This window comes from Hyperolius riggenbachi, chromosome 10, assembly GCF_040937935.1.
Source record: "Hyperolius riggenbachi isolate aHypRig1 chromosome 10, aHypRig1.pri, whole genome shotgun sequence".
In the NCBI taxonomy this organism is placed as follows: Eukaryota; Metazoa; Chordata; class Amphibia; order Anura; family Hyperoliidae; genus Hyperolius; species Hyperolius riggenbachi.
In genome coordinates, this window is record NC_090655.1 from 248,691,503 (window position 1) to 248,707,211 (window position 15,709).

A 15,709-nucleotide genomic window follows, 5' to 3' on the forward strand; every position below is an offset into this window, starting at 1 on the left:
TTTTGGCATGTATCCCACTCCGCCATGCCCCCCTCCAGGTGTTAGACCCCTTGAAACATCTTTTCCATCACTTTTGTGGCCAGCATAAATTTTTTTTTTCAAAGTTCGCATCCCCATTGAAGTCTATTGCGGTTCGCGAACTTTAACGCGAACCGAACCTTCCGCGGAAGTTTGCGAACCTAAAATCGGAGGTTCGGCCCAACTCTAATTGTGACAATGTTGAGGTTTTGAGATCTGGTAACCACCCCTTGATTTTAATTGTTTTTATTATGAGTAGGTCCTAATAAAGATTTATTGTTATACTATGCAGTAATCAATAAGTATTAATTTCCTGATCTAGGAAAGAGGAAGAACCCTTGCTTTTTGTGTGTGTATCTAGACACATCCAGAATCGCATCCAGAAATGTTACAAAGCCACTCCAACCCACCCTACATACAGCTGTTTTGGGCTTTCTGGTCCTCATCAGAACCTCTAAGGTGATAGATGATCTGCTACTGAGCATCCAGAGGTCATGTGAGTTTTAAGAACTAAGGAAGCTAATATGAGAAGACATATGGTATTTACTTCACTTACACCTCAGCGTCTCTCCCACTCTAAAGAGACCGGCCAGTGTGTCTAGGTACCGGTACCTGTATGAGTGTGTATGGGTGAGACTGATTGGGGGAATTAGGTTCAGTATGGTGGTGTATTCAATTTTAAATGATTTTAGTAACTTTGGTGCTTTTGTACTATTTTGACTGAATAAAGGTTGAGTACCTATATTTAGCTCTCAATAATTGGTTTTGGTAATGTGACTCCTACAGTGGTTGCAGTGCATAGGGGATCATATGTGTGGTTGAGACATATAGGTTTGTGATTGCAGACCAGTACTAGGGGTACCCAGATAGCTCAGGGTGACCCAGAACCACTAAGGAAGTATAAGGGGCTAAAAAAGAATGAAAAGCCCTCTTCATAAAAAAAAAAAGGATGCTAAATATAATTTTGCCTTCTGAGAACACAAGGTGCTGTATTTGCAATAATTCAGCTTTGAGTGCAATTAGAGCAACGTGCAGTACCAACACTCTCCACAAGATGGACAACTTACTGAAATGATAGCATGCATAGAGACTAAGGCGTAGGCTCCACAGATAGGAAGTTTGGGGTCAGAGGTGAAGTAGGAGGAAGTGGAGAGCAGCCATTGCTGGAACTGGCAGTAGAGGAGGTAATGAGAAAGATGAAGATATTGTAGAGAATTTCTGATTTGTTGCCAGGATGTCCCTTACTATTTCTCCATGGAGGAGTGCCAGTATGTAGGACACAAGGACCTCTACAAGGACATCATGATGGAGAATCTGCTGCCCCTCACAACACCAGGTAAGAGGAGACTTTCATATCTTGTAGAGAAAAGAGCAGTGTGGAGGGTACACCTAGTGAATCAGTTAAAAACAACACACCTTTTAATCTTGGCCCCTTCATAGCCCACAATGTAATTATCGGCTTTGGCGATGCCGGAGGGAGAGGGTGTCATTTAGGTGCCCGGTGCCTGATTCCTGCAGCTGCCGCATTGTGTTCCCTCCAACATACACATTTCTGCAGCGGCTTCCTCTGTTGAGTGCTGGGGGCCAATATCGTCACTCTGTCGTGCCCTTGTTACCGGATGCCACTTTCAAATGGTACTCCCGCCTAGATCCCCCATCATCTCGTAATCAAATAGAGATGATGTAATCAGTCAATGTGTGTTTCCTACAGATGGAACCAGTAACAGAAACCCACCAGAGAGGTGCACAGATCCTCTTTATTCCCAGAATTGTCTTCTGGAAGATCACACCATCCGCCAACATTATCAGGTAGGTGGGAATGAGGGTCTACAGTAAGAAAATACTTTGATTATAATCTGCAATGTAGTCTCTGTGCATCAGTGTTCATGTAAGATTTTCTTCTGAAAGGGTGAAGATTTAATTGTTTTGAAAGTTGAGAATAAAGAAGAAGAGACAGGAGTGAGGAGTGATCAGCAGTCTATGGAGGAGGGCGACATGATGAGGACAACTAAAGAGAAAGAAGAAGAGACGTATGTGAGGAGTGAGCAGCTGACTATGGAGGAGGGTGACATGATGAGGACAGCTAAAGAGAAAGAAGAAGAGACATGTGAAGAGTGATCAGCAGTCTATGGAGGAGGGTGACATGATGAGGACAACTAAAGAGGAAGAAGAAGAGACGTATGTGACGAGTGATCAGCAGTCTATGGAGGAGGGAGACATGATGAGGACAACTAAAGAGGAAGAAGAAGAGACGTATGTGACGAGTGATCAGCAGTCTATGGAGGAGGGAGACATGATGAGGACAACTAAAGAGGAAGAAGAAGAGACATATATGAGGAGTGATCAGCCATCTATGGAGGAGGGTGACATGATGAGGGCAATTAAAGAGGAGGAAGAGACGTATGTGAAGAGTGATCAGCAGTCTATGGAGGAAGGTGACAGGATGAGGACAACTAAAGAGGAAGAAGAAGAGACATATGTGAGGAGTGATCAGCCATCTATGGAGGAGGGTGACATGATGAGGACAATTAAAGAGGAGGAAGAGACGTATGTGAAGAGTGATCAGCAGTCTATGGAGGAAGGTGACAGGATGAGGACAACTAAAGAGGAAGAAGAAGAGACATATATGAGGAGTGATCAGCCATCTATGGAGGAGGGTGACATGATGAGGACAATTAAAGAGGAGGAAGAGACGTATGTGAAGAGTGATCAGCAGTCTATGGAGGATGGTGACAGGATGAGGACAACTAAAGAGAAAGATGAAGAGACGTATGTGAGGAGTGATCAGCAGTGTATAGGGGAGGGTGACATGATGAGGACAACTAAAGAGGAAGAAACATATGTGAGGAGTGATGATCGGCAATCTATAGATGAGGGCGACATGATGAAGACAATTAAGGAGGAAGGCCATTCTGTGGATTTCAGCTCTGGTAAGCAGAGAAGTCTTTAAAGCAGTATGTAATGGTTCACAGTACAATAGTAACCATGGGACTCAGAGTCGCTCATCTAATAGGTAGCACGCCGGTGCACTTCTCCAGCAGGCACACCACTCCTGCTAATCCAAATTCATCCAAAATTCTGAAGAAGGCACTCCACAGGCTTCAAACTTTCGTTTGTTTTATTAGAGCAAAGGCCACATACATGTTACGGGTCACCTGACCCTTGACACTTGAGGAAGGGTCAGGTGACCCGTAACATGTATGTGGCCTTTGCTCTAATAAAAAAAACGAAAGTTTGAAGCCTGTGAAGTGCCTTCTTCGGAATTGTGGATGTAATGGTTCACAGCGCTGATGATCACACTCTTCAGGCACAAGGCAGGGTCCTATGCCACTTAAGACCCTCTCTTGGTATGTTTGCTTCCTACCCTTGTAGTACTATGTACAGTGCTGGTCTGGTCTAGTCAGCTTAACTTTGACCTCTATTGTCCTGACTAGTTTTGGCTTTCTGCCGTCTTCAGGGGATACCCTGAAGACGGTGGAAAGCCGAAACTAGTCTGGACGAGAGGGTCCTAAGTGGCATAGGACCCTCTAGATGTAAGTGTCTTTGCTGTATACCTGGCTGCCTTTTATGGAATAAACTTTGATCCTGACTTTGCATCCACTGAGAGCATCCCTCTGTTGTTTTGGTGCACTAAGCGCACACCACTAGGTCATTGGATCTACTAGAGGGATCTCTGGAGGTGGTATGGATCTGTCTTGTAGTGGTACGCAGCGTGACCAAGTGTCTGGATAGACGCGAAACGGCCGTCGCCAGTCCCACCTAGTGCCCTGGCATTCCCACCTCCACCGCACCATCACCATTGAGGACCACCAGATGAAGGTATCTCTTTGATATGGTACCCTGAACTCTGTCTGCCATCACTTGCTAATAAAGCACTGGACAGAAGGTGCCCGGAGTTCGTTCTTTTTTCTCTCTAACTGGACATGGATCTGTCTTGTGCCTGAAGAGTGTGATCATCATCTGCGCTGTGAACCATTACATACTGCTTACTTGAGGAGAAAAAGGATATATCCTATACACAGCAGAAGATAATCTACTGTAATTGGGGCACCTTTACTTCACAACTACTGTATAAGTCTTTAAAGCAAACCTAAAGTGAGGAAACGTCAGGTTTGATACTTACCTATGTAGAGGGAAGGCTCTGGATACCATAAAACCGTCCTCGGTCCATCCCATCATTTCTGTGCCATCCCCATTTAACGTCATTTGTCCTACTAGGTTTTCAGCAATCATCAGGCAGCCTTTGGAACTACTCTTGTACCCGAGTAGTTCTGAGGACTCGCGCATCTGCACTGTGCACAGACTTGCATGTGTCCAGTATGGAGGTGCTCATCTTCAGAACTACTCATGGACCTGAGTGGTTGTGAAGGCTGCCTGACGAGAGCCGAACACCAAGAAGGACAAATCACTTCATATGGAGATGACGCCAGAACGATTGGATGGACCGAGGACTAGGAGGGCTGCACAGGATCCAGGGTCTTCCCACTACATAGGTTTGGTTGATTATTGTTGTAGAAGAACTGTACAAGAACAATTATTTTCTCAATACCAAAATTTCTATCCACTTATTATCTAATTATTATTAGACCTGTGCCTCTGCCCAGAATTTAAATGGGAAAAATCCCATTTGTTGCATAAACATCATGGGCAAAGCCTAGTAGACAAATGGCCTATCTTCACACCTCCATGTATTATGAAGGTCAACAGATTTTGAATACAATGAAGAGATCGTGTAGGTAAACCATCATACTATATGGAAGTGGTAACATTTGGCCAATCAAAATTGGATGTCTGTACCAGGATTTATTAATTTCAACATTAGCACCTTCTTTTCCCATGATTGCTACGGAAGATTTTGGCAACTGAGATGTGTGAAAGGTCCATTCCCAACAAATGAGGAGGAGATACTGTACACCATATGAAAGGGCCATCTCCATTCCTCAGCATAACATCACCTATCCAACAAATGAGGAGGAGATACTGTACACCATATGAAAGGTCCACCTCCATTCCTCAGTATAACATCATAGTACCAACAAATGAGGAGGAGATACTGTACACCATATGAAAGGCCCATCTCCATTCCTCAGTATAACAGCATAGTGCCAACAAATGAGGAGGAGATACTGTACACCATATGAAAGGCCCATCTCCATTCCTCAGTATAACATCATAGCACCAACACATGAGGAGGAGATACTGTACACCATATGAAAGGCCCATCTCCATTCCTTAGTATAACATCATCGTAGTACCAACAAATGAGGAGGAGATACTGTACACCATATGAAAGGTCCATCTCCATTCCTCAGTATAACATCACAGTACCAACAAATGAGGAGGAGATACTGTACACCATATGAAAGGCCCATCTCCATTCCTCAGTATAACATCATAGTACCAAGAAATGAGGAGATACTGTACACCATATGAAAGGTCCATCTCCATTCCTCAGTATAACATCATATTACCAACAAACAAGGAGGAGATACTGTACACCATATGAGATGCCCATCTCTATTCCTCAGTATAACATCATAGCACCAACAAATGAGGAGGAGATACTGTACCCCATATGAAAGGCCCATCTCCATTCCTCAGTATAACATCATAGCACCAACAAATGAGGAGGAGATACTGTACCCCATATGAAAGGCCCATCTCCATTCCTCAGTATAACATCATAGCACCAACAAATGAGGAGGAGATACTGTACACCATATGAAAGGCCCATCTCCATTCCTTAGTATAACATCACAGCACCAACAAATGAGGGGGAGATACTGTACACCATATGAAAGGCCCATCTCCATTCCTCAGTATAACATCATAGTACCAACAAATGAGGAGGAGATACTGTACACCATATGAAAGGTCCATCTCCATTCCTCAGTATAACATCATAATGCCAACAAATGAGGAGGAGATACTGTACACCATATGAAAGGCCCATCTCCATTCCTCAGTATAACATCATAATGCCAACAAATGAGGAGGAGATACTGTACCCCATATGAAAGGCCCATCTCCATTCCTTAGTATAACATCATAGCACCAACAAATGAGGAGGAGATACTGTACCCCATATGAATGGCCCATCTCCATTCCTCAGTATAACATCATAGCACCAACAAATGAGGAGGAGATACTGTACACCATATGAAAGGCCCATCTCCATTCCTTAGTATAACATTACAGCACCAACAAATGAGGGGGAGATACTGTACACCATATGAAAGGCCCATCTCCATTCCTCAGTATAACATCATAGTACCAACAAATGAGGAGGAGATACTGTACACCATATGAAAGGCCCATCTCCATTCCTCAGTATAACATCATAGTACCAACAAATGAGGAGGAGATACTGTACACCATATGAAAGGTCCGTCTCCATTCCTCAGTATAACATCATAGTACCAACAAATGAGAAGGAGATACTGTACACCATATGAAAGGTCCATCTCCATTCCTCAGTATATTATCATAGCACCAACAAATGAGGAGGAGATACTGTACACCATATGAAAGGCCCATCTCCATTCCTCAGTATAACATCATAGTACCAACCAATGAGGAGGAGATACTGTACACCATATGAAAGGCCCATCTCCATTCCTCAGTATAACATCATAGTACCAACAAATGAGGAGGAGATACTGTACACCATATGAAAGGTCCATCTCCATTCATCAGTATAACATCATAGTACCAACATATGTGGAGGAAGGCCCCATTACTCTCCTCCCCAGGGCAGCAATATCAGTGTATATACATTGGGAGCTTGTGTGCTATAACTGTTTTGGTTGTCTTGTACATCTTATCTGAATTCTATGTTTATATTGTTTCATCTTCCATGCTGGAGCTGTGTGGAAACCTGACTGCCAGATCAGCATACATGAAACTTGAATGTACTGTTACTAATAATAATCTCTTCCCAGCAGATGGGAGCCCTACGGAGGGACGTCTTATCTCCCCTCCAGATGATGCTGCAGAAGATAATGGCGTCACACAATGTTCTCCAGGAGGAACCCCCATTACTGGAAATATGAAATCACTTTTTACTGCCCATCGGAGGGAGAAGACAGTGGAAACTCTGTTTTCTTGTTCAGAATGTGGGAAGGGTTTCTTTACAAAAAGAGACATTCATCGACATCAGAGATGTCATACAAGCAAGCGTCCTTTTGTGTGTTCAGAGTGTGGTAAAGCTTTCATTTGGAAAAGTTATCTACTTACACACCAAAGAAGTCATACAGGCGAGCGTCCCTTTTCATGTTCAGAATGTGGGAAAGGTTTCAACTCAAAATCAGACCTTCTCAGACACCATAGAATACACACCGGTGAGTGCACTTTTTTCTGTGCAGAGTGTGGGAAAGCTTTCATGTGGAAAAGTAACCTCTTGAGACACCAGAGTAGTCACAAAGATGAGCGCACAGGGGAGATTCTTTTTTCATGTTCAGAGTGTGGGAAATATTTCACGGAAAAACAAACTCTTCTTATCCATCAGAGAAGTCACACAGATAGTCATCTTTTTCCATGTTCAGCATGTGGGAAAAAATTCAGAAGAAAGGAAAGCCTTCTCAAACACCAGACAAGTCACACGGATAAACGTCTTTTCCCATGTTCTGAGTGTGGGAAAAGCTTCACGCGTAAAGATTCCCTTTGTCGACACATGAAGATTCACTCTGGGGTGCTTCGCTTCTCTTGTTCAGAGTGTGGGATGGGATTCCTCCGAAAAGAGTATCTTCTGGTGCATCAGAAAATTCACACAGGCGAGCATCCCTTTTTCTGTTCGGAATGCGGGAAAAGATTTCTACAGAAGGGACACCTTCTTTCCCACCAGAAAATTCACTCAGGGGAGCGGCCTTTTTCCTGTTCAGAGTGTGGGAAATCGTTTCTTCGTAAAGGGAACCTACAGGCCCACCAGGAGATTCACACTGGCAAGAGGCCTTTCTCATGTTCAGAGTGTGGGAAACGTTTTGTCCATAAAAATGGCCTTTTGAGGCATCAGAGAATTCACACAGGCGATCGTCCATTTTCATGTACAGAGTGTGGGAAATCTTTCATTCAAAAGGTTCAACTTTTCGCACACCAGAAATCTCACACAGGTGAACAACCCTTTTCTTGCTCAGAGTGTGGGAAAGGCTTCAGTGACAAAGGACATCTGTTTAGACATCAACGCGCTCACACTGGCGAGCGCCCTTTTTCATGTTCGGAGTGTGGGAAAGGCTTCATCATTAAAGCAGCCCTTCTTAAACACCAGCAAATTCACACCGGTGAGCGGCCTTTTTCCTGCTCAGAGTGTGGGAAATCGTTTCTTCGTAAAGGGAACCTACAGGCCCACCAGGAGATTCACACTGGCGAAAGGCCTTTCTCATGTTCAGAGTGTGGGAAACGTTTTGTCCATAAAAACAGCCTTTTGAGGCATCAGAGAATTCACACAGGCGAGCGTCCTTTTTCATGTACAGAGTGTGGGAAATGTTTTGCGCAGAACGGACATCTCATTGAACACCAGAGAGTTCACACACACTGAAGTTGGTGACAGATGTAAAGTGACATTTCTAGTTCATGTTGCCCTTTCATGATCCTTTCACGATCTTTGTCCTCTGATGCCTCCAGATGTTGCTTGCACCATCTGTCTATTGTCAGCAAGTGGCTTATACAAGTTATAGTCTTACACGCTTAGAAAGCAAAATTTCCTTTGTTCAACTGAATGCCAAAGGGGAAGGAGGTCTTAGTGTAATATTTGCCGTTAATGCCCCAACCCCTGGTACACATGATGCAATTTTAAATCATATTGACGGTCAAACCGATTATTTCTGACAGGTCCGATCTGATTTCCAATCCTTTTCCTAATCAATTTTGTATAGAAGAGACTGTAAAATCATTCAGAAAAACGATCGGAAATCAGATCAAACTTGTTGGAAATAATCGTTTCAACCATCAATCTAATGTAAAATTGCATAGTTTGTACCAGGCATTAGGTAAGAAAATTAAAGTGGAGCTAATCTCTTGCACAGCAGACAAAGAAAACACATATTGTTGCTGATAATTCCACTCTGTGTTTTTAGAGAGATCAGCCTGTGTGATTAGCTGATATCAGCTAGTAATCAGCAAGTGTAAATAAAGGTGCATACACTCGCACTGCTATAAGGAACGACGGGTCCGTCAGACCCTCCCACTGGGCGGGCGTTCCAGCGATAGTAGAGCATGTGTACAGTCTGCCGGCAGACTGATAACACTGTTTCTGAACGATCCGCTCAGCAGATTGCCGACAGACTGTAGACACGCTCTACTATCGCTGGAACGCCCGCCCAGCGGGAGGGTCTGATGGACCCGTCGTTCCTTATAGTAGTGTGAGTGTACGCACCTTAAAGGGACACTTAAGTCAAACAAAAAAAATGAATTTTACTCACCTGGGGCTTCCAATAGCCCGCTGCAGCTGTCCGGTTCCCTCGCCGTCTCCCTCCGATCCTCCCGGCCCCGCCGGCAGCCACTTCCTGTTTTGGTGACAGGAGCTGACAGGCTGGGGACGCGAGTGATTCTTCGCGTTCCTGGCCACAATCGCGCCATCTATGCTGCTATAGCATATATCATATACTATATAGCAGCATAGAGGGTGCTAATGTGTCTGGGAACGCGAAGAATCACTCGCGTCCCCAGCCTGTCAGCTCCTGTCACCGAAACAGAAAGTGGCTGCTGGCGGGGCCAGGAGGATCGGAGGGAGACGGCGAGGGCACCGGAGAGCTGCAGGGGGCTATTGGAAGCCCTAGGTGAGTAAAACTCATTTTTTGTTTGTTTGACTTAAGTGTCCCTTTAAGGGCTGTCAGCTGTGTCTGAAGTATGCCTTTGTTCTGTGCTAATATGTAAACACCAGGGCCGGATTTACCATAAGGCACTGAAGACACCTGCCTACAGGCGCCTGATAATGAAAAGGCAGCTTACTCCCCTCCCCTAGTGCCTCCTATGCAGAGTCCTGAGCAGAGCATAATTAGAGGTTACTCACCCTCTTCGCATTCCACTGACAACATCTCCCTTCAATCAGCGGCACCTCTAGCTACTTAATCCTGAGGATAGCTCTGGCTACCTAACGCTAAGGGGCACCTGTAGCAACCTATGATGGGCTAGGGAACTAAGAGAGGAGTGACAGCTGGGCCAGCCAGCACACTTGCGATGTTGTTCAGGAGGGTTTGTAAGTTTGTGGAGGGACCAGTCTAGGGAAGCAAGGGAAGTAAGGGAGGAGTGAAGCTGGGGCAGCCAGCACACTTGCGATGTGGTTTGGGAGGGTTTGTAGGTTCATGGAGGGAGAAGTCCAAGGTGCCATAACATCTGTGCCTATAGGCTCCTGTGAAGGAAATCTGGGCCTGGTAAACACAAAGTTAAGGCTGTGTTCCCACTTGCGCTAGATCAAATGCGGCTAGCGGGTGTGGACAATGTAGTATCCACTCCGATGGTGCGCTGTGGTCCGACTGTAGCCCCGGGCAGATGTGTTACCTCCATAGGCTATAATATAATATACACATCTGCTCTTCCAGGATTAAAGTGGAGTGCACAGAAGTGCAGCTTGCTTACCACAACCCATCTAACGGATCCACTGCAGGCTCATACATACTGTATATATATATATATATATATATATATATATATATATATATATATATATATATATATAGAGAGAGAGAGAGAGAGAGAGAGAGAGACGTTCCCTGTCCGTTTAGCAATGAGAGGCGAACGGACAAAAATGGGAAGAGAGCCTAACCCTTTCTATGCTCCCAGGAATATCAGGAAGTAAACACTGCAGGTTTATTGTAGGAGTTCCATAAGTTGTTTAGAAGTAATGTTTTTCTTTATAGGTTTTTATGCTCTGACTTTAGGTCCACTTTAAAGGACTCCTGAACTGACAGTATGTAGAAGCTTTCCAGAGGCACCAATAGAATAATAATCACTTAAAGGTTTTGATGCTGATAAGCTGTATGCTCCTTTTTGATTGGCCTGATGAAGCAGGATAAATTGTTGTTTGACTGTTGATGCCACAGTCCTTCCTTTGTTTGCTTTGTCTGCATGGATGGGATAGGCCCACCACTGCCCCATCGGTTTTAAGCTCGTTTAAGTGATTTTTATTCTGTTGGCGCCTCTGGAAAGCTTCTACATATTGCTAAGTCCACGCTTGGTGGAGGGTTGTACCCAACTTCTTCCCATCTACAGAGAGCGACTTTTAATCCTGAGTGGGGTCAGGTTAATCTCCCCACCTGCCTTCACAGAGGTTGCCTAATGGTAACCCTGGTTTGTGAGTATTAAATTGTTATATTACTCATTATTAATTATCATCTATACAGTATCACACTATTGGGCTCTTGGTGTCCCCCCCTCCCTTTATCCTGAACTGACAGGGATATGGAGGCTAACATATGTGGTCCCTTTTAAACCATGCAGATTACCTGGCTGTCCTGCTGATCCTCTGGATTAACCACATGCTTGTTTCAGGTGTGAGATTCAGACAACACTAATGCAGAATGATCAGCAGGACTGCCAGGCAACTGGTATTATTAACCACTTCAGCCTACTGGTGTTTTCACCTTTAGGACAGAAGCAATTTTCCCCTGTCAGCGCTCCTTTCATTAATTCCCCAATAACTTTATTACTACTCATCACTTGTAAATGATCCCTAAGGCAACTATTTATAGATTTTTCCCATTTTTTTTCAATGTATTTACTTAGTAACTGGGGTGGGTGGAGGGGGCTTTGGAAATTATTAAATTATATTAATATTTTTCATTTAAAAAAAGGTGTACTGTGTAATTTAACTTTCCGCCACTAGATGGTGCCAGAAACACTGCCTGCTTTACAAGGAAGTGTTTCATATTTTTTTTCCCATTCATTCACCTACTTTATTTTGAATGGACATGGCCCCTGATCAGAGGTCATGTCCATTCATAACAGGCACTGTGGTTGGAAGCCCTAGCTTCCCATCCCCAATCACCGCTAAGGAAAAAACACCTGGGTGCACGGGGCCGCGGCTGCTTAAACACTGGACAGATTTATCCATACAGATAAAATTAAGCAGGGCCTATCTGGACGGAAATATCTATCCAGATAAGTGGTTAAAAAGGAAATATTCAGAACTTCCACTTTGCTCTAAAATATATGCAACAGCATAATAACCTTTCAAGAAAAACATTGTTTGTAACAGCTGATACAAATCCTGCAATAAATTTGCAGTGTCAGGCATAGGGTTAATATCCTGTGTTTACAAATTAACTGCTCTGCTGAGGCCCTGAACTCTTGCACAGGACAGATGGAAAACATATAGAAATTGACCCTGTATGTATTTAGAGAGTTTAGCCTGTCATTTTATCTCTCAGCTGTATCAGCGGGCTGCTGATACAGCTGAGAGATAAAATGACAGGCTAAACTCTCTAAATACATACAGGATGCATTTCTATATGTTTTCCATCTGTCCTGTGCAAGAGTTCAGGTCCTAGCCCAGAAGGCATTGTGCTGTGTCTCCCATGGATTTTACTGGAATTCCTCACAATTTATAAGCTGTAGACTCTATATACAGCAGCGGTTCTGGATGTGTGCCTGTCTTTCATGGGCATAATTAGCATATTTGGAGTGATGCATCATGGGAAACCACACTTGCTCACTTATAGCTGAATTATTAACCCATAAATCCTCAACTGCGTAACAGATGGGGAATATTCCTGTATCTCCTGAAGTCTGGCAGTATCAGGGGTTCCTGATGAGTCTGATTGATGATGAAACTAGTTGGGTGGAGCTAACCAGAGCATGGGATTTTATCATATGGTGCAAGGGTGCTGGTGTCAGCGTAGAAGGATCAGAAGGAGGGTAGCTGTGAGACGCTGCAGGAGCCCTGGCCGGACAACCATACATAAATATATGCTGTATACCAACAGACACTTGTGAGGTCACATCTGCTTTATACTTTTAAGTAAAGGACAACTGAAGTGAGAAGAATATGGAGGCTGCCATATTTATTTCCTTTTAAACAATTCCAGGTGCCTGGCTGTCCTGCTGGTTTATATGGTTGTAGTCATGTCTGAATAGAACCAGGAACAAGCATGCAGCTAATCTTGTCAGATCTGACAATAATGTCAGACACGCCTGATCCGCTGCATGCTTGTTCAGGGTCTATGGCTAATAGTATTAGAGGCAAAGGACCAATGATAGCCAGGCAACTGGTATTGTTTAAAAAGTAATAAATATGGCAGTCGCCATGTCCCTCTGTTTACAGTTGTCCTTTAAATATGTTTGGTAAGCGATGATCAGTACTCTTTTCTTTGAGGATATTCCCCAGCCAGCTGTGAGGGTCTAACCCAGTGGTCCTCAAACGAAGGCCCACAGGCCGAATGCGGCCCCCTGAGGCTTTTTTTTACCGCCCCCCCACACACACACAAAATGTATTACTTATAGATGTGGTCTGCTGTATCTTTAAATATTGGTGGCTCACATATAGAATAGCAGTTCTGGCACCACCCATCCACATGGACGCCAGAAAGCAGTCATTTGCTGGCTTCTGGGTTACTGGGTGCAGGGGATGACTCATAACAAGCATAATCACATATAATATGGTCAGTGCTGTACAGGAATGTTATGGTTTCTTTTGCGAAGGGGAAATGGAGAATTCCACTGCATATGTTTCTACAGAGATCGTGTGTGTTTGGGTGAGATTGTGCTGCAGGCTTTAGCAGGATCATTGGGTGCCATTATGGCTCACATATGACTTGCTATGTTAGGGTCACGATATCTGCACTGTGTTGGTGGCATAGTAACTGCACATGCTGTGGTGGAATGCATACTACCTGCACATGCTGTGGTGGAATGCATACTATCTGCACATGCTGTGGTGGAAGGCATACTACCTGCACATGCTGTGGTGGAAGGCATACTACCTGCACATGCTGTAGTGGAAGCCATACTACCTGCACATGCTGTGGTGGAATGCATACTACCTGCACATGCTGTTTTGGCGGGCATACTACCTGCACATACTGTGTTGGAGGGCTGCTATCAGCTGTGTTGGGGGCATAACATCTGCTCTGGTAAATGGGAGACACGAGGGCTGCCCATGTTAATAGGCTCTGTCTAGAATTCCTAGGCTCGATGTTATGTTTTTGTACATCATTTCATGTATACTCCAGCCCACCAGCAGTCTGAAGTATGTTGACCCGGCCCTTGACCGAAATAGTTTGGGGACACCTGGTCTAACCATTTACAGATGATAGACAAAGCTTGATTATATTTGTGAGCATTGTGTGCAGGAGGGGGGATGTGTAGTGATCATTCTCACCGCAGGTACTGACATGTATTACCAGGTTGTTGTAACACAGTGAAATGGTGAAGGAATTTTACTGCTCAGGTAATGCCCCATTGTCAGCCTGTTTTTGCAGGTGCATAAACTTGAATACTGCAGGACTTCAGGCATTTGAGTAAAGTAGTAGGAGCGGAGGTCCCCTTCCACAATGCAAAGGCTTTATTCAGTTTTCCATCACAATAGAAAGGCCAGAGTTCCAAAAAGTTGGGAGAGATGTATAGGCAATAGTGGGGTCGACAGCTGTTTCACGCCAAAAGTGGGTGGTGCTTCATCAGGACGTCCTGATAAAGCACCACCCACTTTTGACACAAAAAAGCTGTCGAAGACTTATGGGTTACGCTTTGTTATCTCGTCTTGAACAACAGTGCACCCACACTGAAGCAGTGAACTATATCTAATTGATAATTTGCAGCTGAAAGCGCGTGACTGTTGCTGCTTGAGGTTACTGCTGCTGCAATTTGAATTTATAGCTGAATTATTGCAAATATCTCCTGTTTTAGGAAGGCAAAATTATATCTTGCATCTCTTTTTTTAGCAGGAGGTATTTTCAGTCTATATTAGACCCCTCTAATCTCCAGGTGGTTCTGGGTCACCCTGAGCTGTCTGGGTATTCTGTTTTCCTAATGCAATGAGAATGATATTTATTTATACTCAGGCCTGGATTTACATCACAGATGTCCTGGCACCCTACATCTCAACCTCCGCGAACCTACAAACCCCCACCAAAAATGCAAATGTGCTGGTTGGCCCCGCTGTCACTTCTTCCTTACTTTCCCTGCCCCGTATAAGCAGCCGCTGGAGTCCCTTAATACTGAGTGTACCTCTGGCTACCTAATACTAAGTAGCTACATTTGCCCCCAGGTATTAGGAAGCTAGAGGTGCCCCCAACTGGAGATCTCGTCAGTGGAATGCTGAGAGCAGGGTGAGTAACCTCTTATTCATGCTCCACTGGGGACTCTGCATAGGGAAGGAGACACTCAAGAAGAGGCGTGGGCCGCCTTTCCATCATCAGGCGCCTGTAGGCACGTGCTTACAGTGCCTTATGGTAAATACTGACTGATCCCAGTTGCCCATAGATATGAAATGATCGTGAATGAGAGCAGCTGTCTTGATTACCCGATTCCTAGGTTGTCTCTTCTGTTTGCTGGAGGAATAAATTTAGAAGATTCTGCAAGCTGAGTGTTTCTGTTTATGAAGCAGTCTACTGATGAAAAGGATTTGTACTTATCAGGGGCTTCCTCCAGCTCCCAGTAGTCTGTCAGCTTCCTTGCCGTCCTCACCCTTGTGACGCAGTCAGCCCTGTAAAGTCCGTGACTTGGTTCACAATGGAGAACTGCACATGTGCGGCCTTGGCTG

The 15,709-nt window shown here is 44.4% G+C and overlaps 1 protein-coding gene across 1 annotated transcript in view; it reads left to right on the forward strand.

Moving 5' to 3' along the window:
* Positions 1-1,177: 1,177 nt before the first annotated feature.
* Positions 1,178-15,709, forward strand: part of LOC137537061 (zinc finger protein 850-like) — a 32,767-nt gene continuing 18,235 nt past the window's right edge. The window contains exons 1-4 of the mRNA XM_068259207.1: positions 1,178-1,354; positions 1,730-1,827; positions 1,927-2,948; positions 6,960-8,542. Of these exons, the coding sequence (XP_068115308.1) occupies positions 2,147-2,948; positions 6,960-8,542 (2,385 nt within the window). The 5' untranslated portion in view covers positions 1,178-1,354; positions 1,730-1,827; positions 1,927-2,146. The remainder of the gene's footprint in view (positions 1,355-1,729; positions 1,828-1,926; positions 2,949-6,959; positions 8,543-15,709) is intronic.